The sequence below is a fragment of the Lycorma delicatula genome, chromosome 8 (genome assembly GCF_047948215.1).
Source record: "Lycorma delicatula isolate Av1 chromosome 8, ASM4794821v1, whole genome shotgun sequence".
NCBI lineage: Eukaryota > Metazoa > Arthropoda > Insecta > Hemiptera > Fulgoridae > Lycorma > Lycorma delicatula.
The window spans coordinates 97,110,423-97,137,950 of record NC_134462.1 but is presented as its reverse complement, the minus strand read 5'-3'; the positions used below and the strand labels follow the sequence as shown (position 1 = coordinate 97,137,950).

Below are 27,528 nucleotides of genomic sequence, written 5' to 3'. Positions count from 1 at the left end.
TTGCAATCGACTGGACCAAAAGTATCCAAAAAATCCAAAATACAAAAACATTTGGATTTTGGACTTTTTCTTAAACTGTAGTAATAAGCCCTCATTGAGAGCTTTTCAAAGATATATCATTTAAGTGGTACTGATTTTCCTTGTTTCCAGAGTTATAGACAAATAAAACTTTAATTAATGAAATATTTGGATCTTTCAAGGGGAAGGCACATGGGTTGAATCCGAATTCATCTCCTTTTTTTTAATTTAAATATATTGATTTATTAATAATTATTAATCTCTGATTGTAAAAACATTTTTACAATAAATAATAATTCAATAATAACAATAAAAAAATATATATATGTGAAAAAATATCAGAAGTTATTAATGAAATAAAATTTTATGTACTTTTCATTTTTTTTAAATGCGTATATGTAATATCTAATTTAATAGACATACAAGGAAGTCATGTGGTGTTCACATAAGATTTTTTTTTTAATTGTTTGTGTTTATGGTTTATCTCAATCTAAAAAAAAATAAAACAAATCCTGATAAAATTACTTTCACCCAGACATTTAAATTCTATTACTGCTGTTTTCTGATGTTAAAAAAAAACAAAAAAAAACAGCAAAAATAAAATTCCCGTGAACGGTGTAGTTAAAATACTACCGCAAACGACCAAATTTTTTTATTAAATAAAGTTATGTTTTACGGACTACTGAAATCAAACTTAAGGAAAAAAATTCCAGTCGACGACTAATAAAAACAAATTTTAAGCTATTCATTTAAATTATTATAATTCTATAGCTCATTAATATTATTCGACATTAATGAGCTATGTGATCATTAATGAACTCATTACATACAAACTTTAACGGTTTACAGCAACGGTTTACTGTGCTTCTTCTACTACGTAACGATATATGCACTTTTTTACATCTAGTTATTTTTTAAACGATTATTATTTTTCCAATTTGTAATTTGAAAATATTTACCTTACTTATTATATAATAAATATATATTGAAATATTTTTAATGTTCAAGTATAATAATAATATAATAAAAACGAAAACTTCGTAATTTCTGATACTCGCTAACCCGTAAATGGTTATGACTTCGCAAATACTAAATCACCCAGTTTTTTAAAATTACTGTTATTATTGTTTCCAAACTGACATGTACGCATGTCTCTGATCTTTCATATATAAATCAGAATTTTCATATGCAAATATGTTCGCATGTATATAAAACTATGTTTGCTTAACGTATCGAATAAATGTGCAAATAATCATGAAATTTATAACAAATTTTAATGCTTTTGTTAAATAAACAAAGAATGAAAATTAAATCGTAAAAAATCAAATAAACATTTATTGAGCCTGCGAAGGGTGCTGAAGGCAAAAAGTAAGGAACAGCATTTTGAAGACGAAATCGCACAACTAGTTGCTGAAAATAGCAAATTCTCCGTCTTCTAATTGTAAAAAAGAGGCGACAAGTCGCATAACTTTCCCGACTTTGTAAGGAATTTCCTTAACCAAAAAAAATTATTATTAAATTAAAAAAGTCGATATTGAAATTATACGGGCGATATGTGAAATTCGTTTCTCTCTTCGCTTTGTTATGAAACATTCATCAAATTAAAAAAAAACAAGTAATAGGATTGTAATAGGATTAGAGTAAATTAGAACTGATTAGTGCAAAAATAAGGATATCTTTTCTATTGTTATTCCTTTTGGTCGTATATTTATTTATTGTTTTGAGATAAAGTTAATTTCTCCTATAATTGAGATTACTCCTGCAATGTGTATTGAGAAGGTCGTTAAGTCAATTGATGGTTCTGAATGGGCAATTTCTGCTGATAGAGGTGGATGAACTGTTCATCCCGTTTCTGAACCTGATCCTACGATTAAACTTGAAATTAGTAAGATAATTGGTGAGGGTAATAGTCAAAATCTTATGTTATTATTTGTGGGAATGCTATGTTTGGGGCTCAGATTATTATGGTTTCCGTTTTTAATTATTGATCCTGGTTGTATAAGTTCATGGTTTAACTTTACCACCAATAATTATTTTTTTTTGTAATTAACTGTAATTAAAATTATATTCAGTAATTAACTGTTTAATAATAATACATTATGGAAACGGGCTCTGGTTGAAATTTATATATTTTAAATATTTGAATGAGGAGTTTTGTTTTCTGACATCTTTTCCGCAGATATTATGTCGAAGAGCTGACAAATAATTAGGGAAAAATTCCACTCTGCTATATTTATAGAGTTACGCAACCTCGATCTTTACATTTATCCACTCCCTCGGGGAATTAAAAAAAAAAAACAAATACTAATCATGTCACGTATATAAAAACCATAGTTTTAAAATATTAATACTTTTTGTTAACTTAGGAGATACGCAATCTAAGAGAATACAGTTACCCTCCCCAATCTTATTGAAAAATTCGTCAAAATGAGATTTAAATATCTCTAAAACATATTTTATTTACATGATTTATCATTATATATCTCAATCGAATTAATAAAAATCGGCAACGATTGAGATTTGTGTATATAAAATATTAGAGGAAAGGAAGCCGAGTGCCGAAAAAAAGAGGAAAAAGGGATTTCGCAATTATTACAAGCATAAAAAAAAACAACACAATAAGAAAAAACTTTACTCTTCGTACATTTTTATCGTGATTGACACCCCCTATCCTCTCTCAAGGGAGTTTTCAAACGTTTTAACAGAATCAATGGCCCAGCTATAGAAGCCATCATAACAGAGTTCTACGTCGTGTCGTTCCTGAGCTATTAAGTAAAATATAAGCCAACAAAAAAGGGTTTTTGGCCATCTCAGTACTTCACTCAAGTCAGAAAAAACTTTTATGTACGAGTATTATATATCTGTCGCTCCCTATTATTTGGAATAACAGTCGAAATAATAAAAATAAAATAAAAAAAATTTTATCCCGGTTTAAGAGCTTGTAGACCATTCAAACAACAGATTAAGATAAATAAAAATGTTAATCTAAATAAATAAACAAATAATGATAATAATAATAATAATATTATTGTTTCTTGTTGCAGAGTGTAAGGATGTAGTTAAATAAGCAAGATATATAAAGAGAATGGTGGTTGCCGAAGGGGTTACTTTGTTTTGGGTAACCCTAATGATTGTCCACTGTTCATTAGGAGGGTCGGCAACTCTTTGTGACTTAAAGGCGTGTTTGTGTGATGCCGGTGGTATCGGAAGACTTACCTGCGACTGCCGACAAACCGGACAACAGGTCAGTTGAATAGGCTACTATTATTATTATTATTATTATTTTACTCGGTTATACGGTGAGTTTACTTGTTCTGTTTTGTAAAGACTCTTGTTTTCATTTAACTTTACTCGTTACAAAATATATTAAAGTCCAAAGTAATACGTTGTACTAAAACGTCACGTGTTGGCCAGTTCGTAAGGAACCAAATTGCATTATTGTTCTAAAATATGAGATATTTATTTTATAGATTCTTCAAAATACATTAAAGGTTCTATATAAATTGTAATTATTTTCATATTTTATAGCCCGGGTGTAACAGAGTTCAAAAACAGCTAATGAATATGCTATAATATTTAATTTAAAATTTGATAGCTTTTCATAACTCATTGCTGAGTTTTATTCGGTATTAAACAGTGCACCATACAACATCACGGATGACTTTGCTGTGTTTCTGTTTCTGTGGTTGTATTAAAAAAAAATTAGAAGAAATTAATTACACACACAATTAGATTCATCAATCTTTTCTAGGTAAAATGTATAAAAAGAACACTTATTCGTGACAAATTTGTAAACAAGTTGAAAATAACAATGCAGCTATATATTGTAACCAGACTGTACTTGAACGAGATAACTGCCGTTCTACGTGCGCTTTGTTAATTCGTAAACAGTTTTTAATCTACGTGTCTCCATCAATTTATTTCTATTTCAAATCTCTATAGTCGAATTTGTATTGTTTTTACGATAAAAAATGTATCCCATCAAGTCCCAGAATGCTTTTCTTTCGCAAAAAATCGTCATATCTTATTAAAAATCGTTTAAATCGAACTGATATTTGATCGTGTTGATAAATAAGGGATAGTGAAAAACATATTAGAATATATTTTTCGATCGGTTTGGTTATTTTTTAAAACCCTCTAAATTTTACTTTTCCGAAAATATCCAAAAATCGTACTTATTTCTATTCTCATACAAATTAAAAAAAACAACAAAAAACTGACAATAATGGGTTGTTTCTGATGCACGGCATACACACATACACAAAAAAAAACAAAAAAACTTAATTAAAAATATTAATCATTTTATTTAAAGATGATATTTTTTCGTTTAATTCTATTCTAACGAAATCGCGCGCGCATACCGTATTTAATTCGCGCAGGTGTGGCGGTAATAGCGGCGACGGAATTTACACAGAACAAATTTCGCTTGTACGGTCGGCAACTGGTGAGCCGCAAGGCTTAACTCACCAGGTACCAAGTCAACTGGACGTTTGCGTTCGAGACCCAGTTAGACCGAGTTACGTTACACTTTAAATATTCATTTATTTAATTCTACCGCTCAAATTTGACGTCACAACACAGCAGATAACTACAACAGCTGTATATCAGTGCTACCAATCTTTGCAATATTAACTAAATTAAATTAAATAAATAAGTAACATTTAAAGTGTAAAAAATAATTTGATCGGCAACCCAGTGTAATTTCAAATTTTTCAGTCCAAGAGAACGAGGGAAAAGAGAATTTTTTCGAGACGAAAAGGGAAATTCCAAGATGGCGGACTACGATATCAGCGTTCCTTGTGTTGAAAGGGGGTACTGTTTACCCATTATGCCCACTTAGCTACTACTTTAGAGCATTTATTGGGGTGGGGATACGATTTTGCAAAACTTTTTATGCAAATATTATTATTTTTTAATTGTTAACAATTTGCCTAAGAAAAATATGATCTTAATTAGGTGAAATCTAGAGATACTGAAGGTGACCTTGATCTACAGCCTCTCCCGTGACCTTTTAAATTAAAAATTTAAGGTGATTTAGAGGCTAACACCGAATACACACAGACATTAACATCCGCAAAATTTCCATCCGGTTTTTTGGGTTCATTAGATGTCAAAATCCGGTGAAAATCGCACATGACCAATTTGGTCCGATTACAATACTTTCCCTTCTAGAGCCGTAGCGCTATCTAAACGGGAAAGTTAAAATGGGTAAAAACGATACGAAAGTTTTTACATAAACATTTTACACAAAAAAGACTGAAAAATTCTATCGATATAATTAAACTTTTTCTACAATTTTTTTCTGAAGACGTAACTAACACGGCAAAGTCACCCGCCAAGTTATACGGCGCTAAATATAAATAGCAGAATTCTATCAGAATGACAATACTGTACTTATTGTTTACGTGAAGCGACTTTATTTATTCCTAACAATCTTCCGAGTAACCGTTCCGTATTAACAGAAATTTTATTTATTTGAAAACGGGATGAAAACTTTTATCAATCCGTTGTAAATTTAAATGGAGTAGGTTCTGTAAATAATACTCGGCACAGAAATCAACTTTCTTCTTTTAATGATAGCGGAAATATGCAGTGGGTACCGTATTAAAACCGGCCATCGAAAAAATAATAAAAAGAATATCGATACGAGATTAAACGATAGTTAAAACGTTTTTTAAGTACATTTAAATGCTATTAATTTTTTATATAATCGATTAATAACGTGTAATGGGAGTTGAAAAAGGTAATGAAAATGCAAATAAGATTTCTCAAAAAAACTTGAGCTATTTATAAATCAGCACGGTCAACCGACCACTAATTATTACTTTTCCGGTTCGTAAAATATATCAGTTACAGGAAAACTTTTTTATTTTCACCACGAACAATAATATACGCTTAATAAAAATTACATTAAAGAAAACATAAAAAAAAAAAAACACAACGAATAATAAAATGTTATATTTTATAAATAATTTAGTCATCAAACGAACGATAAAGAGCAGCAAAATGTTATACACTCCTGTTTCAATTCCACAAAGAGTAAAGCGCGGAGCTGAATTTTCCATTTTCATTTGAATTGTTACTTCTATTACGTTATTATTATATTTTTTGTTTAATATAATTTAAAATGAAATTACTGTATAATATATTCTTATTTTGTGTTTCTCTTTGCAGAATTATTTTTAAATTCATTTTTATAATGAAATAAATTATAACATTCGCGTTGGATGTCGTAGGGGGAAAGGAAATAGAAGTTGTCAGACGGGAACCGAATGCCTAGCTCTAGCTACACATTAAACATACAAAATTCAGTGCGAGACGCGACGTGTATTCTGTATTCTGCATACCGGGAAAATTACACCGGTCGTCGGTAGATTCGCTGACGACGTTTCTACGCAGAAGGATTAACCTCTAAAGTTACTGCTGTGCGATTAAAATACGTTTATTTCAGCAGGAATAAAGCCATATATTGTAATTCCAACGTGTATAACGCACGCCACCGCACGTGTGTGCGCGCACACACAATATCCGTTGATGATACGCTTACCTTTTTACGGGGTTAACGCGCACACACGGAACGCTTTTGTTGGTGAAATGCAATTTATATAGACTCTCTCGCCCTCCCTTCTTTTTTAAACTAAGGGGAGGTTTTCGATTCGATTTCTTTTATTTATTTTCATCTTTTTATATATTCTCCAAGTCGACTCTTCATTGATGATACGATATTATTTATTATTAAATTTTGCTGTCTTTTAGAATAAGTTTATCTGGTGGTCGCTATCAGATTTTTTCCAGAAAGCACGGCTAGAAGATTTTTTAATCGAAAAATTAAATCGTCTACATATACGACGCCATTTTTGATGAATTCATATTCAGCCAATCAAAATACCGTACAACATACGTAAATAAATTTTCCGGAAATTTCTATAACTTTTATTTTAGAATTTTTAAACATCGACGTTTACAAAATGTTAATTTAGTCTTCTTTTTTTGACTCATCATTGATTATTAATGAATTATTACACGGTTATATATAGCCTTTATAATATTGCAAGCGTTAAATTGTAGAAAATTAGTCGGAAAACTTCAGTCGAAAAAATAACACGTACTATGACATCTTAAATAATCCACAGCTCATGCTCAACAGCTATCTCTTTTTTCTGAATTCCCTTATCAGATAATTCTCACCACCATGTTTCTTGAGAAAGTCTTCTTTCACACAAAGAATTGTTTTATAAGGAGGAAATTAACATCGTTTTAAAACAGCTTTTGGCCAGATTTGAAATTCCCACGAAAGTAGAGTATTATTTTGCGATTCTAAATCTGCCCTCCAAAAGATCTCGACGTTTCGTCTCCTAATAATGTCCAGAATATCTTAAATTAGGCAGTGTATTGGTAGATTAGATGAAGTTGACGTTTCAGTTATCCTTCAATGGATATATTTCAGACTGGAATCAAAGGAAATGAGAAGGCTTATTCGTTGGCGAAACGAGAGACCCGAATAATGATGACTAAAACATGTAGCTTGTCTTACTACTCCATTAAAAATGTTATTAACCAAAGGTTTAAACGAAAGTACCTGAATTGCCTAAGAACTCAACGGAAGGTAAACAGTATATAGCTCTAATTAATGGTGAGAATATAATTGTTGACAATTCTCGAAGGGAATCTGTAGCAGTCTTCAGGATGACTGCGGGTCATAACTGCCTTGCAGAACATCTTTTCAGGATGAAAATCCGCGCATTTCCTGTGCGTGTTATCTGTGGAAGTGAAGGTTATGTTATGAACTGCGGACATTTAAGAGTACGTGAAGAACGGATTGATTACAGACACATGTCTGATGGAATATTGTACTGGAAAGCCAGAAATCTAATGACATTGTATCGATAGATTGAGCATCTAATAAATAGTTGGAAATAAATAATAAAACCAACATGAATGAAAACACTCAGAAACATAATTTTTTAATATTACTCTTTAAATTTCGTCCATTTTTTATTTGAACGCCGAATTAAGGATCAGTAAGTTACTGATAATTATTTATTTAATTTGGCGCTGACTTCTAAAATAAACATTTAAAAATGAGTTGTAAAAGAACTATTTTTACTGTAACTTCTTTCAGAAAATTCTTTAAGTCGATTTCCTTATTTTTAAGTTTATTTATTTATTTTTTTAGTTCTCTATTCGTACGTTTGCATGCGCGAAATATATTTACGTTAAATAAATAAATTTATCCTATTTATTTGTAATATAAGAGAGTCGAATGTAACAAGGATTACTTGAAAGATAGAATACGACCTGAAGATCAAAGGGAGTAATTTGATTCGAAAATAAACAAGAATAAAATAAAGCTAATAACGAAAACAAAGAGAAATAAACGATGATGGGAAATGTATCAAAGTAAGGAAATATAAATTGCTGGATGTAGAAATTAAAAGATGTCAGTATTTAACATAAATTACGTATAACAAACAAACCCTTAATAATTGAAATGACTGTAAGTAAAGAAAAAACTTGCTGTGTACCTAAACTATGAATATTCCCCGACTATCATTAAGGTATGAAATTCATTTTTTCGATAACACTTAAAACCTAACTTGAAATACTGAAACGTACCTATTTCTCACGAATAACGAGGCATTACTTGACAGTATAACAAATTATATACGAGTTGTGAAATTGTTCGATTTCTTTATTTTTATGAAATTTTTCATATGAAACCGAACGAAATTAATTTATTATTAACATCTGCGATAGTATTTTTTTATTTGTAATTGAAACCAAAACAGTTCTAAATTACTTAATTTACGATGTTCTCTCATCCAGCTCGTTTAAAAATATTTTTTCGTATTTATGGCTCGTAATTAGTAATAAATGAAAATAATGGAAAAAAATTGAAGTACGTAATTTAAGAAATAAAGTTTGCAAAATTATCAGACAGACAATATGCAGCGAGATAGACGACGGACCTGTCGGTTACACAGAATCGACGATGATAATTAAAACAAACGAATTTTTGCACGGAACTGTTTATGTATTTATACTATGTGGTTTTACATTTAAAGAAATTTCAAGGAGTAAAAACAGAAGAGAATAAAATGACTTTATTTCTTTGTAAATAAGGACAGACTGTTCTTTTTTTGTTTTGTAGCAATTAATATCTAAAAAAGGACCAACATATTTTAATGAAATTAGATAACAAATTTAAACTCATTTTTTATGAGCTATATACATTTTCTTTTTCTTTTTTTTTAATTTCAAAATGATGTCCGTGATTTCAAAATATATGTTTTATTAGGTAAAAACGTTTAGCATTTCCCCGAGAACAAACTTTTTTTAAATACAAATTCAAACGAGTCGTGACACTAATCAGCAGGAATAATTTTCTGCCGGTTTATGTTTCCTTTCGTTCCCGTTCTCCTGATGAATTGTGGTCGGAATGGATGCCGACCGCCCTGAAAAACCGCTCATGAATCACTCATCCGGGTGGAATTATTCGCCTCTTTTGCTGTCCTTCTACGATAGTACTCTCGTTTTTTTTTTGTTTTTAGCCTCCGGAATCACCGAAAGGTGATTCGGAGTATTCATACTTCAGAGTATGAATGAGGATGATACGTATGAATATAAATGAAGTGTAGTCTTGTACAGTTTCAGGTCGACCATTCCTGAGTTGTGTGGTTAATTGAAACCACTACCAAAGTGGCATCGGTATCAACGTTCTAGTATTCAAATCCGTATAAAAGTAACTACCTTTAATAGGATTTAAACCGTAGAACTCTGGACTTTGGACAGCCCTTCCTGTCGTACGGTCTGTGGATCCCGTGGATATCGACCGGATGGTCTCTCAAATGGTACTGAGAAAGGCACCGGGGCTTGACTAGCTTGATCCGGATATTCTATACCACCCGCTGCCAGTCGGCAGACAGGCAGAGAGAGCCGCTTGGCAGACTGTTCTCGGAGTGCCTTAGCTGGGGGTTGCTTTCCAACTTGTGGAAAGGTGGCTTTGGTGAAGGTGCTCTTAAAATCTGGAAAGGATCCAAGTGAGGTCGGCAGTTATCGGCCCATCAGCCTCGTTCCGGTAAGTTGCTAGAAAGGCTGGGTGTGGAACGGCTCCAGGAAAGCACTGAGATGAACGATTTTTTAAATCGTGCCAATATGACTTCATGAAAGGGGTTGGCACCGAGGATTGCATCCTAAATGCTCGCTGTGGTGGAAAGCGGTAAATGTGTTTTGGTAATTTTTATTGACACATAGGCAGCATTTCCTTTCTTGTGTTCTAGTGTTCTCCATGAGCTGGAACGCCGTAATGTTCCCGAAGACCTACAGGCCGTTGTACGTGACTATTTGTCTAACCGCCAGGCTCTTTTTAAAGACGTGCGCCTAGTTGTGAAAACTCCCGTAAGTAGGAAAAGGTTCCGTTCTCGGTCTCCTGCTGTGGAACATGGTTTTTGACGGATTTCTGGGTTTGACATTCCCAGAAAAGGTCACATCCAGGCTTTCGCCGATGACTGGCTCCTATTAGTTCGTGGTAATTCACGACCACAGCTGGAGGAAAGCGTGCAGGCGGCCTTGACAACCACAGAAGGCTGGATGGACAATCAAAATTTAAGGATTTCGTGCCCAAGACGAAGTAAATGCTTCTGAAGGGCGCAGAAAAATTATCGTACAGTCGAATCACCCACACTAAATGTAAAGGCTATGTAATCAGCTGAGTTAAGAGTTCATAAGCACCTAGGTGTTTTGTTTGATGGAAAGTTGCAGTTCAGCAACCATATTAAACAAGTAGCGGCGGACGCCGTCTATGTGAGGCATAAGCTTACGAGGATTGGCTCGGAAAGACTATGGGCTGTCAGGCCATCAATTATACATGGTGTACCGTGGTGTCTTCGAGAGTATGACCACATACGCTGCGCCCGTATGGGAACATAGGTTGGACAGGAATAGAGCACTTATTCTAAATTTAAGGTGTGCCCAGCGCAGAGCCTTAATTGTATGCACTGGTGTTTTTAAAACAATCTCCTACGAGGCTACTACCGTATTGGGGAAGGCTCTCCCAATCGATGTAGTGGTGAAAGTTCCAGCAGACATGTGGAGATTGCTAAGAGGTCGGGAGGTCGAGGTATTTGGGATGCGGTTTCGAGCCGGGGTAGTACCGGAGCGGAACGGTGGTCACAATGCATCGGATCTAAATTTCGAAGAGTTGCCCATCTCCCCTGCGGAAAAGGCTTCAGAGCCTTGCGATGGAAGCATGACAGCAAGAATGGAACACCACGACTTAAGGACGATCCTTGTATATATTTATACAGGATCTGGGGGAATGGAACGCCTCAAGTTAATTTTTAAGGGCAACGGAAGCCCAGGTGCTCACCAACCATGTTAATTTGAGACAATATCTGTCCAGGTTCCGCCTGATGAGCTGTGCGTCTGCGGGGAGGTTTAGTCGAACGAACATTTGATGTTCGGCTGCCCCGATCTTGGGGGGAGCAGAATCGGGCCGCCCTGGAACTTAGAGGTGAAGGAGAAAATTGGCCACTCACAAGCGGCAAGTCGGTGTGGCGTGAGCCTTGTCGAACCTTGTGGAAGTTCCTTGATGCAGTTGCATTGTTCAACCGGCATCAGTGGTTTCCTAAGGGAAAAGACTCTTTACAGCACTGCCGTAGGAGGTTACTTTTGTGAGATGGCTAGCCATTAGCTAGTAGCGCCAAGCGCTGTAAATGGTGGACAGGTACTTGCTGGCACTCAGCGACCTAGGCGTGGCAGCGAATTGCTGTCTTTGATGATATAAATTTTAAATTGATGATTGTCATGTATTTTAGTATAGACGGGGTGCGCCTACTCAATTTTAGTTAATATATGACAAGTGAACGGCGGGACACAATAGCTAGTGGTGTATGGCAACACACTTATTCCCATCACGCTAATAGGTTAGCTAGGAGACTGGTCAATTAAACTGTTCGAGGCTCAGTAGCCCTTCTTGGCACAGACATTCGGTCTTATGCTTTAGGGTGACCGAATGGGGAGGTGGCGGTAGTAATACCAGTAAACAAAATCCGTCCTAGATTCCTTTCTGCTCGTTGGTTTTGTTTTTTGTTGGATACCCGCTAAATTTTTCTAAGAATAAAGAAAATTTTAAGGTTTCAGCCTCATCAGTATATGCGAGGTTCGGCGGGTGACAGCTCGAGGTTCCCCTTTCTTATCTGTCGTAATATGAAAAGCCTAAAAATACAATACGATAAAATAATATATAAATTATTATCGATCTTTTTAAAAAGATTTTAGAAAATAAAATCCAGGGACCAAGGGACCAAAACAGAGTAAAATTTGAAAGAACTCTCGCAGTAAAATTCTTTTTCGAGTAGAAGAGCCGTACGTCCGTTAAATACCACCCGCCATTCTCTTGACGCTCGCTCGCTCAGACATACCGCACCCACCCAGTTCAAATTTACTCCCTTTACAAGGGGCAGACGTTCTGATGTAATCGATTAACACCGATTCTCTGTACAATACAACAGACTGCAGAACGCCGTTAAACGCTTTGCTTTTCGTTGCTGATGGTCTCGACCTGCCTTTCGCAAACGAATAGTAAACTATTATTATTATGAAGGAGGGAACAAAAGGGGCGATGATAATATCAGCCCGAACAGAGCTAATAATTAACAAAAACACTCTAGCTACTCGAAACAGATCGAGTAAATTTAATGTAATAGTTCGCTCGTATAAAACATACGCAGAAGCAAATCCTTTCATTTAAGTGGATTTATTCGTACCGAAGCAAGATAATTTTACAGAGAAATGAATTTAAAGTACCGACCGTTCCCGGCTTTATATGTATTAACGTACTGCATGCGCTGTTATTTCGTACGCTGCAGTTAATTGAATTTTACGGATAGTCAAATTTAGCATCGGTTACTCCATATAAGCGAGGAAGTAATAAATATATGAACATATATTTTTTTATGAACGGTATTTTATGCGATTGTTATATTTCAGAAATTAATTAATCCTTTTCTCTCCGAGAGGTAATAACGAAAAAAAAAACTTTAATCGGATTATAATATAATAACACAACATACACCACTTCACGAATTTGCTGTTCCACAGAGGACAGACAGGAATGCTCTGGCATTTGCGAGGAAGGGTGAAGGAAAACCTTGATCGGAGCAACATTATAAATTATAAAATCAATTAATAAGTAATAAGTGTTTAAAGTCCCTCTTAATACATAAAAATAATTATTTTATGAAATAATAGTCGTGTAACAATGCGAAAACGCAATATAAATAAAACCAGTAGGACAATAAAATAACAATTTTGAAGCGGTCAATTGCTGTTAAAATGTTTTAGTAGATATTTATGTATGTGATAAGCATACAATAAGAGATAGATATTTAAAAAACGACTGCCAAAAAAAAAAAAACATTTCTCTTTAATATAAAATAATTACTAATACAGGATAATAATTAAGAAGCATGCGGGTGACAGTTTTGTATATACTCGTAGTATTTGAGCTGCTACGGTGGAACAAATATACATAAAATACACACATACACCCTAAATACATTACATACCTTTTTGAGGAAAAATATTTCAAGAACACATGCTGTTCTTGTCATGTGTCATTAACATAAATGAAAATATACAGATCACATTAATAAATGAAAAACGGAATATTGGTCGCGAAGATATAACATTTCCGAATAACCGTGATCTGTTAGATCAAGAGGATACCTGATTGCATGCAACCTACTAAAGCCAGCCTCCGTGGCGCGAGTGGTAGCGTCTCCGCTTTTCATCCGGAGGTTCCGGGTTCGAATCCCGGTCAAGCATTTTCACAAACGCTACAAATCTCCACTCATCTCTTCCTCTGAAGCAATACCTAACGGTGGTTAAAGAAAAAGAAAAACCTACTAACAAATACCCCGTTTGAATTTTGAAAATAGGACGATTGTTTGCAGAAATATATAAGAACATCTCACTGCACCTCCCAAAATAGCGCCCCAGCGGCACCTCGTTTATTACCAGGTGTTGGTGATGATCGGTTCAGCCCCGCTTGAAGTGCTCGCATCATCTCACCACTCTAGCCTCATACGCAGACCCTAAGGGAAGCCCATTGTTAAATAGAATTTATTTAATATTATTTTATTTTATTTAACGTAAATTTAATTCTATAATTTTTTTGTAATATTATTCATTAGATTGATTTGAACCATTCAGTTCAAACCCAGTTCACACAATGATAGAGGCTCACAGTTCATTAATTCAATTCATTAAAGTTTGTGCTTCAACCGGCATATCTTCACTACTACATATATACATATTTGTATAAAATGTTTTAGATTTTGGACTTTTTCTTAACTGCAGTAATAAGCCCTCAATGAGAGCTTTTCAACGATATATCATAAGTGGTACTTATTTTCATCAGTTCCAGTGTTATAGCCGAATAAACGTTTAATTAATGAAATATTTGGATCTTACAAGGGGAATGCACATCGGTTCAAATCCGACTTCATCTCTTTTTTTTAATTTAAATATACTTATTTATTTATAATTATTAACATCTGATTGTAAAAAGGTTTTTACAATAAATAATAATTCAATAATAACAATAAAAAAAAATCAGAAGTTTTTAATGAAATAAAAATTTTACGTACTTTTAATTTAACAAAAAAAAGTATGTATATTAATTTAATAGGCGTTCAAGGAAGTCATATCATGTCCACATCAGACTTTTTTGTTTAAATTAAATATATAATCGGTGATTATAATAATTAAAAAAATGAATATAACGTTTTTTTAGTAATACCAAATAATAGGACATTTTTTATACTTTAAAAAAGGTTTTTTTATGTTTTACAAAATAAACAGCTTTTGAGATATTTGCAAACCAAAAGCCCCCTTTTACCCTCTTCCATCATCTACAGACCTTCCTATCGCGCAGTATTTTTTAGAATACTAGTAAGCAAATAAAACTAAACACGTCAGATAAAATTGTTAATGCCCTTCCCCACCACTCCAGGAATGAATCCAAATAGGTTTAACATTTTTACGGTTATCAAAATCTCCTCCTTTCATTTTCTGTATAAAATAATACACGTATAATAATAAAAGGGTATATGCAGGTATATGCAAAGAGCTTGAAATTTAATTTCTCTCCCGGTGAAAAAAGTTGAAAGTTACTTTAACTTCTAACTTAGCGATGAAGTTTATCGGTTATAAATCATTTACGATTATAAAAAAAGTAAAAACTTTTATTAACACTTTCTTTCGATATTCCGGTGATTTTCATATTTTTTTACGTTACAAAAAGTACGATCCAAAATTCAAACATTTTCTAGCCTGATTTCCCTTCGATATATTACAAAAAATCAGAAAATTTTAGAATCAAAACCATTAATTCAAAAGAGTGTTTTTTAAGTTTTCTTATTAATTTTTTTTTCTATATTGTTATTCGATCGGTTTTCATTTTAAGTAAATCTTAATTTAAACAATTTTTATGTTTTATTTTCACGGAACTATCTTATTTATGACGAAGTTTTTATTCGTATGCGAGATAATATTACCTTCTTACCGAGGGGAGATGTTGTGACCCTCCTTGACTCCTAATCTTTAACGCGTGTGTGGATTATATTATAAATCAAGAGGTTTCGTAAATTAAAAGATTCAACAGCAAAATCCAACATCTATATTCTAGATGATATAACAATGACAACAGTATCCTGATAATGACTGTATTTTAAATTAAGAAACGGTGTCGATGAACCGTTAATAAGGAATGCTATTAGTTTAATCGTAATAATAAGCGTAATTATTAAATCGAGGAACATGGATAAACAGTCGCAGCAGACAAATTGTCTGAACTACCAGTGTGTGTAGGATCGACTACGCGATATGGCAGTGTATTTTAATAAAAAAGAAGATAAAAATACAATAAGGAACCATGTATGACAATAAACTTTATAATATGACTTTAATAGGGAGACATAGTGTGAACAGTCTTGAACTTTACATTACTAAAGATAACCTCTGCTTGTCTTTATATATAATTTTTTTTCTCACACATTAAACACACCCACATTCATGTCCACAAACAGAACAGATAGATTTTCAGACTAGTTTATACACGAATATAAAATGAATAAGTTTTAAAAACCACCGTAAAAATTTTCGGACTCGCCAAAAAAAAACTGCTCTCTCACCACTATAATGAATCTCACTCCCACGTCTCCAAGAACAAAGCTCTGTGATCAAAGCTGAGACAACCGTTTATTTTGCAGAGTTGGACTAATCCCATTATACTGAGGGTATTAAAAAATTGGAAAGTCGTCGGTATAAATGTATCGAACTGCAAGGTGAACGTTGAAAAATAAAATAAATTTCAGAAAAATGTTGTTTTGTTCGAAAACTTTTCGAACGGTATATATTTTTAAAATTTATTTAGGATGCCTTAAATTCTAGATGTTAAACCTAATGTAGCCTTCGACAAATTTTTATCAATTCGGTGGATGAGCCAGGAATAATTCATCTTAATAAACTATTAAAGTAATATACGGTCGGCTAACTGGAGACATCGTGTACGCTGCATCGTTTCATGACTGTAAGGGATACGTTTATCGGGTGTAAAAAATTTTTTTTTAGTTTATTTTTTAAGCGATAAAAACGCTTCCGCGTTATCATCGCCCGGACACGAAATAATTATCGTAATAAACAAACATATCGCATTTTATATCTGAATTAAAATAATAAAATTTCCAACTGTTATACGGCAATCGGCATGAATAGATGAAACAAACAGTAATTTAAATATATGAATACAAACGGACAGCCCTAAGAAACCGTAAAATATAAGATGAAAAGATTTAATTATTAAGATTTCGCATGTTACCACCTAGTTCAGGCGTGGCCAACAGTTTTTTGCCCCGGATCGAATTGGAAAGAAAACTTTTTCACGGCCGATCGAAATATTAAAATTAAAAAATGCTAAATACAAAAACGATGTTTATGAATAAATGTAAGTAATTCAGCACAACAAATTAACAAAAAAAATCTAATATGACGCGTTAAGTTTTTTTAAATTTCCGTATTTTCCATTATTCAATTGCTTACAAAAAAAGCTAATATTGAAAAATTTTACGGGGGCCGCATGTTAGCCATGCCTGACCTAGTTTAAATTGCGACACAATACCGCATAACAGATCCAGCCTGCAAGTATGTGATTCACTGTCGGCAATCGCAGCGAACAAAAACCGGTGTATCTGTTTTGAGTCATTAGATATCCATGAGCGAGCCTATTGTGGCCTATTCGCAAACGGCAGATAATAACCTCTTCTAAACGGTTATTTCTACTTGTGGAGCTACACGGTGGACATTTTTTTGCTCGATGAATTAATCCATTGTACAAGCTCGAAGCTTGTGCGTAAAAATATGCGATCGGAAATTTTGTAGCGTATGAAAAACGTCATGTATGATCGAAATTCGAAACCGAGACCTCCAGTGAACAGAGAAAAAATGATACTCGGGTCGAATATCGTCTGCATTTCATAGTTCAAAGTGAAGATAAGTGATAGCATAATCAGCTCTGAGGAGGCGACCGACGACCGCTTCGTTCCATACTTCTCTTAGTGAGCCCATTACGGGATGCTTTTTACTCCAGGGAAAGTCATGGAATAGTCGGGAGCGGCTGCATTAGTATCGGGCATCTACTGTTTCATTTATTACTTTTATAATGGTACCCGGTATAGCCTACATAATATGAATCATCTTCATGTACGAGTTCAGCGGCTGGTGCAAGTAAAAATGGATGTCGCAAACAGATGGATCTTTGGAAAAATTAAAATATCTAAAAGAAAATCAAAAGTTCCTAGAATGCGTTGTGCCGATTTTTGCGATTTATGAACACAAGAACCGTTTAAGAACACGAGAATCTTCCTTTAGTAAAGTATTTTTTGTCGTATGACAAAAATTACTTAACGGTGGAAATTAGAAAAGGAGGTTCTACTGTGTCGATTGTGCAGCCCTGAGAGAAGTTCCATCCGATTATAACTTATTTGAGCGGGAAGTTTAGGAAAACTTCTAGGCGACGAAAAATTTAATAAAATTATGAGACTGATGAAACTACTCATAAAGCGGTTTGATAAAAGTACAAAAGACTTTGAAATATGAATTAATTTCCACGACGAATTGCGTTGCAGTCGAGATTACATAGAAAATTATTGATCGTCTACAAACGTCAATTTTTATTTACATTTTAAACAATTCTTCCGTACGTTTCCGTTTTTTACATTAAAAAAAAAATATCGATATAAATCAGACGGTTTAATCTGATCTAAACTAAAACCCGTTTATAAATAAGAAAGATTTTTATAATAGGTAGTAGGTTGAACATGAACTCTTCGCAAAAGATAAACGTTAAGGATTAACGTTAAACATCAACATATATAAATACAATTTTTTTTGGTCAAGATAGTTCGGAATAAATTCACTTTATGAGATCTTAGATTGCATAAAAAAAATGTTTGGTGTTTGGGATCACGGAAAAATGTTCGAATCTATTTATAACGAAACTTATCAGATTAAATTACATCAAAACAGATTGATATAAAAATATTTCCTAATTTCTTTTTTGAATTACTTAATCCCTTACTTAACCCCCAAACATCAAACAAAAATAAAACCCCATAAAATCTCCAATAACTTTCATAAATATACATTTATATTTTGACTGTTAACTTACTTTTTTGGCGGTAACAAATTCTATGATCTACAGGCTGAGGATCACGGTGCTAAGGTTAAAAATTGAAGGGAGTAATATTTGTTACAAACATGATACGAAACAATATTTTTTTAAACTTTAACAAAACGATAGGCGAGCTCTACGCTCTTTCGGCGAATCATTTCAATGAAATAAAATTTAACTTGAAACAACTTTCAATGGAAACAGATAATTATTGTTTAATACGCTTGCTAAGCACGTATATCATAAAAATTGTAACAAATATATTATAGGAATCATTTTTAGAAGTTTGAACCAAAAGAGGGAGCTGGAAGTATCGATTTGATTAGGCAAAAATACGTTCTGTTTTATTTAATTGCCATGAATTTATTTAATAAAAATACTTATAGTAATAAAATTATTTTAAAAGAGCACAAAAATTAAACGTATTTCACAGCAAATCAAAATAAAAACGATAAAAATCAAAAATTTTTTTCAATTTTTTTCATTTTGACCAACGGTTTCCTTTTGAGTAATAAATTAGAAATTATACCCAGAATAATATTGCTAGTATTATTAATTAAAATTTTATAACTTACAAAAAAAAATAAACAATTTATTATCAGCAAACATGGCTCCAATTTAAAAATATTCTACTCCAACAAATTTTTAATTCTGTAATTCAATTGTAAGTACATGTAACCTAAACTGACCCAAACGAATAACTGATAACTTTTATTTTAATAATCTCTCCTGAGAGGGAGATTACTTTACTCTCTCTCTCTCTCTCTCTGTTATTAATTATTTTATCTCTGTTTTGATAATAGAATTGCATTAAACCAATTATTTATTGATGGACAACTATTATAATGTAATGCAGAGATTAATTTTTTTATTAATTAGGTCATCAGTATTACACAAAATAGCAACTAACAAATAAAATTCTATCAATGTATCACCACTGCTATTACTTAATTCAGTTTTAAAAATTAATCTAAATTGCAGGGCATATCAAAGGCACTATAACAAAGCTTGGCTATCCAGCAGTTATAGTTGTGTATGAGTGTGCACATGCAATGATAACATTCAACATTGACCTGATCTCAAAAAAATTAATGTTACAGAAATGTAACTTTAATATAGGAAGAAAATTCACTGGAGTAAAAAAAAAAAATAGCAAGCAGCTTTTACAGAATTGAAAAAAAAAATGATCTAAATCTTCTAATTTTAATCAGATAATTTACTAAGAAATATATATACAAACTTTCCCAAAACTTCTTCTCTTCTAACCGAAATAAAAGAGACCTAAACACATTCTTTCTGTCCTTATGTCCACTAAGTCTGTAGTTCTTTCTTTATTAAAACAGAGGATAGAGTTTATAACTGTTTTATCTGAGCTGTCAGGAGAAATTTAGACGTTCAGAGTGAGTACTCTTTCTGATCTGGACCTACTACATGCTGTCGACGCAACATAAAGTGAAAGAATGATCGATGTAATATTATTTATAATTTTTTTATTTCATTTTTATTTGAGCAGATAATCAATCAAAATATTTCTACCATAAAAATACTACAAAAAAAGAAAGCTTATTAACTTGATTTACTAAAGTAGATTAATCTTGCAGAAACCAAAAAAGGAAAAAAGTAATAAAAAGACAAAATAATTTACAAACAATAGTATCTTAAAAATACATTATATTAAGGGTGTTATAAAGGAATCTTAAAGAATGAAAACCAAAATGGGTGTAAAAAATCTGTTAAAATTTATTAATTTAAAACGCTAGTTATGAACCGAAGATAGAATTATAAAGTATATTTAATTAAATAAATATTTAATATAATAAACTATATATGCACATAGTTATACTATATTGTATAGTTGTACTGTATTACACAGTATCTACAGGACATAATACAGCATGTCACAAAACAAAAGGAAAATCAATGCATTAAGCTGATGTACCGTGATTGTAAATAACAAAAGAAGAAAGCTTCACAGTCACACTCTGACATGATAATTTCTAGGCTAATAAACTCACTGCTTATGTATAACATCATATAATTCATAACAGGCAATAACACATTCTCCCTTCAACCAACACTTAGTACAGTAGGTATAATCAAAGTAAATCACAAACTCCAAAAAGGTTTAAGATTCTAAGGATTCTTACTGTAGCTACGCTGACTTGTTAATTGCTTTGGATTCCTACACGACTACAATACAATATTGATGTATGATTTATGACAACTGTTGAATGAAATAGGTGCATGGATGTGTGACAGCAGACAGTGCTTGAAGAGCAATTATTGAATAACAGAATGCCAAAATATGAGAGAAACTATCCGTCATTTGATGAAGGGCCATGAGTATTGCATACAACTCAGCTTAAACGACTGACTTCAGATTTTTTTAGTATTATTATAAATTGGTTTAATTTTAGCTAACTAGAAAGATTTACTCTCAAAAAAAAATGAGAGTCTCTCTCAAAAATGAGAGTAGCTTCAATAAACCTTTTTGCAACATTTAATTATTGATAAATCATGTAAACCTAACGATTTATACAGATGAAAACATATACTGATTGATTACAAACTTGAATTGGAGCTCTTGTTTTATTTGGTAGGCAGTTCAGGCATTAGTTTGGTTTTCTGTGTAATCTCCAGATAGGAATAGAGTCCTAGGATAGTTCCACAGGCTTACCAGGTCATTTACCTGCTTAGCTCCAATAAAGAAGATTCCAGCTAATTTCAGAAATGGAATTAGAATAATCAATCCAATCTGCATAAAACCTGCTGAGTAAGAAAGACACAAGACAAAGGAGATAATTAACCTACTTAAGGACTAACTTCGTATAATTTATCATCTGCAAATAGGTAAACGGGATATAATGAACTTATCATAAAAAGTCTATTATTATTATTTATTTTTTTAAATATTTTATAATTCTGTAATTTATAATAAAAAAATTAATTTTTCAATAAATATATAATTTTTCCTTCAAATTTTGTTATAAAATGCAATTCAGCAGACAAAATTTACTATTAAAAATTGAGACTAATTTTCTCTTAATTACATCAGCAATATAGTTAAGACCGATAAACTACAGTGCTTAAAATTTAACCAGACTTTTCTCTGTTCGGCAAAAGATCCATTTTAAATTCTGTGTGTTTGTTAGCTTTAAGATGTGTGTTTTAGTATAAAATTAACTTTTACAGTTTTTTATTAACAGTGAAAAATCTTTTATAATTTACATAAAAAATACAGTTATTATGAAATTAGAATTAAACATAAATAATAAATAATTGATGTTGAATTTTAGATTTATTTAATTTTCATTTTTAATTGTGTGTATATCTTTTACTTTATAAAATATACAAATGAATAATATATATGACGTGTTATATAATTTATTGTTCTTTGAAATGTATGTAACAGTGTAAACTACAGGTGCTTTCTATTATGTTATTTATTACAACTTTATTAGTTTACTTAGTTTTATCACTGTAAATAGTACACACCTTTTGTAAACATATACATTCCCACTCAACATACCATACTTCGAAACATCCAATAATCACACACACACACGCATGGGAAACAGTTATTAAAAGTTGACTAAAAAAATGGAGATCCTGTATTTAGAACAATGTGTTTCATACAGACTAAGATTAGTATTGATATATTTGAATAACTAAAATAACAGTGTTCTAAATCATCCTGTCTACCTAACTTTGCCATAATCTTTAGAAAGAAATCATCAGATATTTAAAGAAAAACTAAAAAAATTATAAAACTTTTTGAATTCATTTCTGAATATAGTATCCTAAGTTCAAGAAATATACAAAAAAAATTTTAAAAAGTTAGTTTTTTACCGATATAAAAAGTACTGTGCTTTAATCAACACCTGCTGCATATATTTTTTCCACAAATTGATGCATACTAAATTAGTTGAGTGCATCTTGGTCAATTCAATATTCTCTGAAACTGTTCTATAAACATTAAATAAATGAGAACACGAAACTAGTGACCTCAATTAAGAGTTAAAAATGCAACGTATTGAGATTGTTAATCAGATTAAAGTATACTCCGTGAATTATGTATACATCAATCATCAGGGAGATACATACTAAAAATATATATGAAATTCATTAGTTATAACACAAATTTTATGTTTTTTCTATTTTAAGAAATTTAAGAACCCCACCACGATTTCCAGCTCCCATAGTGCATAAACTGCATCTGAAAAAATACTATTTAAAATAAATTATAAAAGAAAACTGTAATTTCTTTACAGATTTTGTTATTTGGGTCTTTATAATTACAGACTGTATGAGGATCTTGGCTTACAAATTTGAGTAACCTACAAAAGTTTGAGTAACCTATAAAACATATTTTCTTAAAAAAAAACATAACTATCTTTTTTAAGATGCATGTTTATATTTTTCTAGTGTAATACTTTATAAAATTCTAATTTTAAAAACAAATTCTTGTCTCAGCTATATTAAGTAATTCTCTTAATGGTTTTGTTAATAAATTAGGCTAAAAAAATCAAAAAATCTGTGATTTTACTGACATTTAAATTTAAGATAAAACAAAACTACTTACTAATTATTTTCAATCACTTAAAATATGGTACAATTTGATTAAAACAGAGCATTATGAAACATGTATATAAATTAAATATAAGTATTTGAAAAAGTATTGCCTAATTATTTGTTTAGAATAAACAGGTAGGGCTTTCATTTATTTTATGTTACACAATACCAAGAAAAGAAGCACTTAGTTCACCATTATGAGTGTTTTGGTTTTGTTTTGTGTTTGCTCAGGTGAGAGAAGATAATGTGTTAATAAATAATGGAACACTCCCAAAAATATAACAAACGTACATGATATCATATTACAAAACTTAGAAGTTATTAAATTATGACATCACATTTTATCTATTATTTGATGACGACAAAAATGTGAAAGCCCTCTTGACATAAAATATAATAAATACTGTTCATTAATGTTACAAATTAATTTTGTCATTATCAAATTATATACATATTTGGCTAATACTTTTTCTAAATATTATATAATTGCTCTCTACTAGACAGGATTTATTTATTTTTATATTTGAATATACTTGTAAACGTCTATGAAAGTGCCACTAAATATTAGTAAGCGTACTTTCCATAACTGTCAGTTTTTTTTTAAGTGAAATAAAAATCAATATATAATGATGTATTTATTAACCAATATCAAAAACAGGAAGGGGTTCTCAATTTTACATGCATTTTAATGAGTCTATTTTCCAGGCTATTCTTCACCAAATGGACCATTTTCAATAATTATTTTTTTATTTTGCAGCTTTTGGCTGCACAGTTATGGCTATGTTATGAATTTTTTCAAAATAATTTCAAACATACATTAGCTAAAAAACCAATACGAATATATATATATATATATATATATACAGAAGTAACATGAAGTTCTCTCAGAACTTTCAAAACATATTCTACTTGTGAAAATAACATATAAAAATAAAAATGCTTCATTTGGGAGATAGTGAGAGATTTTGCTTCGATTCCAGCTATCCTGGTGAAATGACATCGCACTGAAATTTTTAGGATGTTAATTAAGGGGCAGAGATTTCTAACAGTTTTTGACTTGAAAATTGAATAAAATAGGTCCCAGAATCACATATGAAATAGTTTTTTAAGAAATCTGGAAATAGAACCAAAAATTGGGGTAAAAAACAGTGTTTTTTATGCTTAATACAATAACATTATGTACAATAACATTGTTAAATGGGTAATAAACACAAAACTTGTAGAGAATTTAATTCTTAACAAATTGGTGTAAGATAAATTGAATAAAACAAAGAAAAGTTAAAAAAATTTGATTTTTATCTAGAAACAGTACACAGATCAAAATGCATTAACTTTAAAAAATGATCCCGCCATTTTCAAACATTTCTTGGCATGCTTCTGTATTGCTTTTATTATTCTTTTCAGTTTCTCAGGCCTGTCCTAAGTTGTTCAGCCGCATCCATAATGTGGACAATTAACTCCTCATGAGAATGTATTTTTCTTTTGTATATAATATTTTTCATCCATCCCCAGACACAAAAATCTAACAGTGTTAGATCAGGTGATCTTGGCAGCCAAGAATGTGAACCTCCATGACCAATCCATTTCTCAGGGAAATATGATTTAAGTGAGTGGAAACAGCACAGGAGAAGTGGGGAAGTGTGCCATCATGCTGGAAGTGTACTTTGCATCGCAGTACTAGAACATCTTCAAGCAGTTGTGCAAATTCTTCTTGAGGAAAGTGTTAGTAGACTTCAGCATTTAAATGGCCAGGTAATATGAACGGTCCAAACAGCTGATTGTGAAGAAGGCCACACCATACACCTACACTAAATCACTGTTGAAAATTACTTTCCACAATTTCATGAGGATTTACTTCTGCCCATGTGTACTCATTGCATAAGTTCACATCACCTCAAGAAGAATTTGGCTTGTTGAGAAACAAAACATATTTGTAGAATTGTCGATTTCGATTTGTATTTCATCAGTTGCAGAACTCCAAGCAAGGAGGGTCTCCTGGGTGTATGTGTTGAACGGGTTGTTTATGATAAGTTTAAAACTTGTTTTGTTTGTGTCCTCTAAACCATCGAGTGCAAAACTACATCCGCTTCAGAGCTAGTACGAATTAGGTCGTGAACCTGTTTCTCAAAGACTGTAAAAAGTCGTGCTAATTGTTTTGGGATCTGGAATCCTGTGATTCGGAAAACATATTTCATATTCTACTGCAGCAGAAATCTTTTCTGTAGCATTACTATTACACAAACCCAAAATGAAATCCATATTCATTTTTTCAGAGCATATTCCTCTGTTGTAAATAAGTATGGCATTACTTCTGTGACAAACCAATCATGATCAAACTAAATGTCAAAGAAAACTTCACTAATAACAGCACACAGCATTCACAGTACCCAGTATAATTAATGTACCTTACAGAATGATTTAAACACTAATAATATGGTATTGCGCATTGTTGATTAACTGTTGTTATTTTACTATCAACTTTGAAATAATAATTATTTAAATAATTTATTGTATTTCTGTATTAATAAAAATAATATTGTCTAAGTAATTTTTATTTTACAACTATTCTGTAATTTCTAGTTTTTTTTAGTTTTCAACAATAAATTCTGTTTTTACAAATTTTTCACATCACCAAAAAAAAAATTACTTTTCTGACAAATGTAGTAACGTACTGTTTCTTCATACAATTTGAATTTTTCTAACTTTTCTTCAATTTAATCAACCTATCCCACACAATTACATTAAGAATTAAATTTTCAACAAGTTTTGCTTAAAAGTTTTATTTGTTTATTACCCATTTAGCAAAGTTACACTGTGTCAAACATAAAAAACAGGGTGTTTTATCCCAATTTCTTGGTTTTCACTCCAGATTTCTCAAAAAAAAAATATTGCACATATGGTTCTAGGATCTATTTTATTCGATTTTCCAGGTTAAAAACCATAAGAAATCACTAATTCTGCCCCTTAATTAACGTCCTAAAAATTTCAATACAACCTCATTTCACCGGGGTAGCTAAAATTTGAGTGAAATTTTTCATTAGTCTAACTCGCAAACGAAGCATTTTAGGATGTAAGTTTATATGAACTAATCCATTATTTTCATGAGTATAATAGGTTATGCAAGTCCTGGGAGAACTTTGTGATACACTCTTAATAAATATATACATACATATATATATATATTACATTATTTTCACAGATGCTTGATGTGAAAATAATGCTTGATGTATTATTATGAACATAATAATACATACAAAATCTGATGTTCTTGTGTTATTCCAAGTATTGTTGCACAAAATTAGTTGATAAACTTGAGGTAAAAAATTAATATGAAATTAATTATTCATCCATCTTTTTTTTTTTCTTTTTCCCGTTTAGCCTCCAGTAACTACAGTTTAGATAATACTTCAGAGGATGATATGTATGAGTGTAAATGAAGTGTAGTCTTGTACATTCTCAGTTCGACCATTCCTGAGATGTGTGGTTAATTGAAACCCAACCGCCAAAGAACACTGGTATCCACGATCTAGTATTCAAATCCGTGTAAAAATAACTGGCTTTACTAGGACTTGAACGCTGGAACTCTCGACTTCCAAATCAGCTGATTTGGGAAGACTAGTTCACCACTAGACCAACCTGGTGGGTGAATTCATCCATTCTGGAAAATGTTAGCCAACATTCAGTAGCAGTCTCTTGTATTTGTGCCTTCTTTACTTATCCTTATAATGATGTAGGTTTCTCACTTTTGTGTTTATGCATATAGCGTTCTGTGGGCACTAATTTTTTATGCCTAACCATATTTAAATAGAAATAAAGGCTAAAAAAATGTCTTGGAAAAGAATTATGACAAAGAAGTTTTGTTTAACTGGCTATACATAAACAGCCAGAAAAGTGTGTACACGCACACACACACTATTACATATTCACTATTCCACAATGTATGTATACATACATACATTCACTATTCCATCCACTTCTGTAAGAGTGGTAGTGTATGTGTCTTTCATTCAGAAAGTTCTGGGTTCAAAATCTCCATTAGTTAGATTTAGTGTTTTTCTCTTACTGAAAATTCATCCCTAGTTTTAAAAAAAAACTGTAGCTGTAGAATGTCTACATTTGAGTACCATCTGTAGTTAACATAATAATAGACAAAAAAATTACAGTAAGTACTTAAATACAAATAAAATTTCAAATTTCCATTCAGT

The 27,528-nt window shown here is 31.7% G+C and overlaps 1 protein-coding gene across 1 annotated transcript in view; it reads left to right on the top strand.

Moving 5' to 3' along the window:
• Positions 1 to 27,528, top strand: part of LOC142329564 (uncharacterized) — a 103,288-nt gene that overhangs the window by 68,211 nt on the left and 7,549 nt on the right. Inside the window, exon 2 of the mRNA XM_075374244.1 lies at positions 3,063 to 3,262. Within this exon, the coding sequence (XP_075230359.1) occupies positions 3,104 to 3,262 (159 nt within the window). The 5' untranslated portion in view covers positions 3,063 to 3,103. The remainder of the gene's footprint in view (positions 1 to 3,062; positions 3,263 to 27,528) is intronic.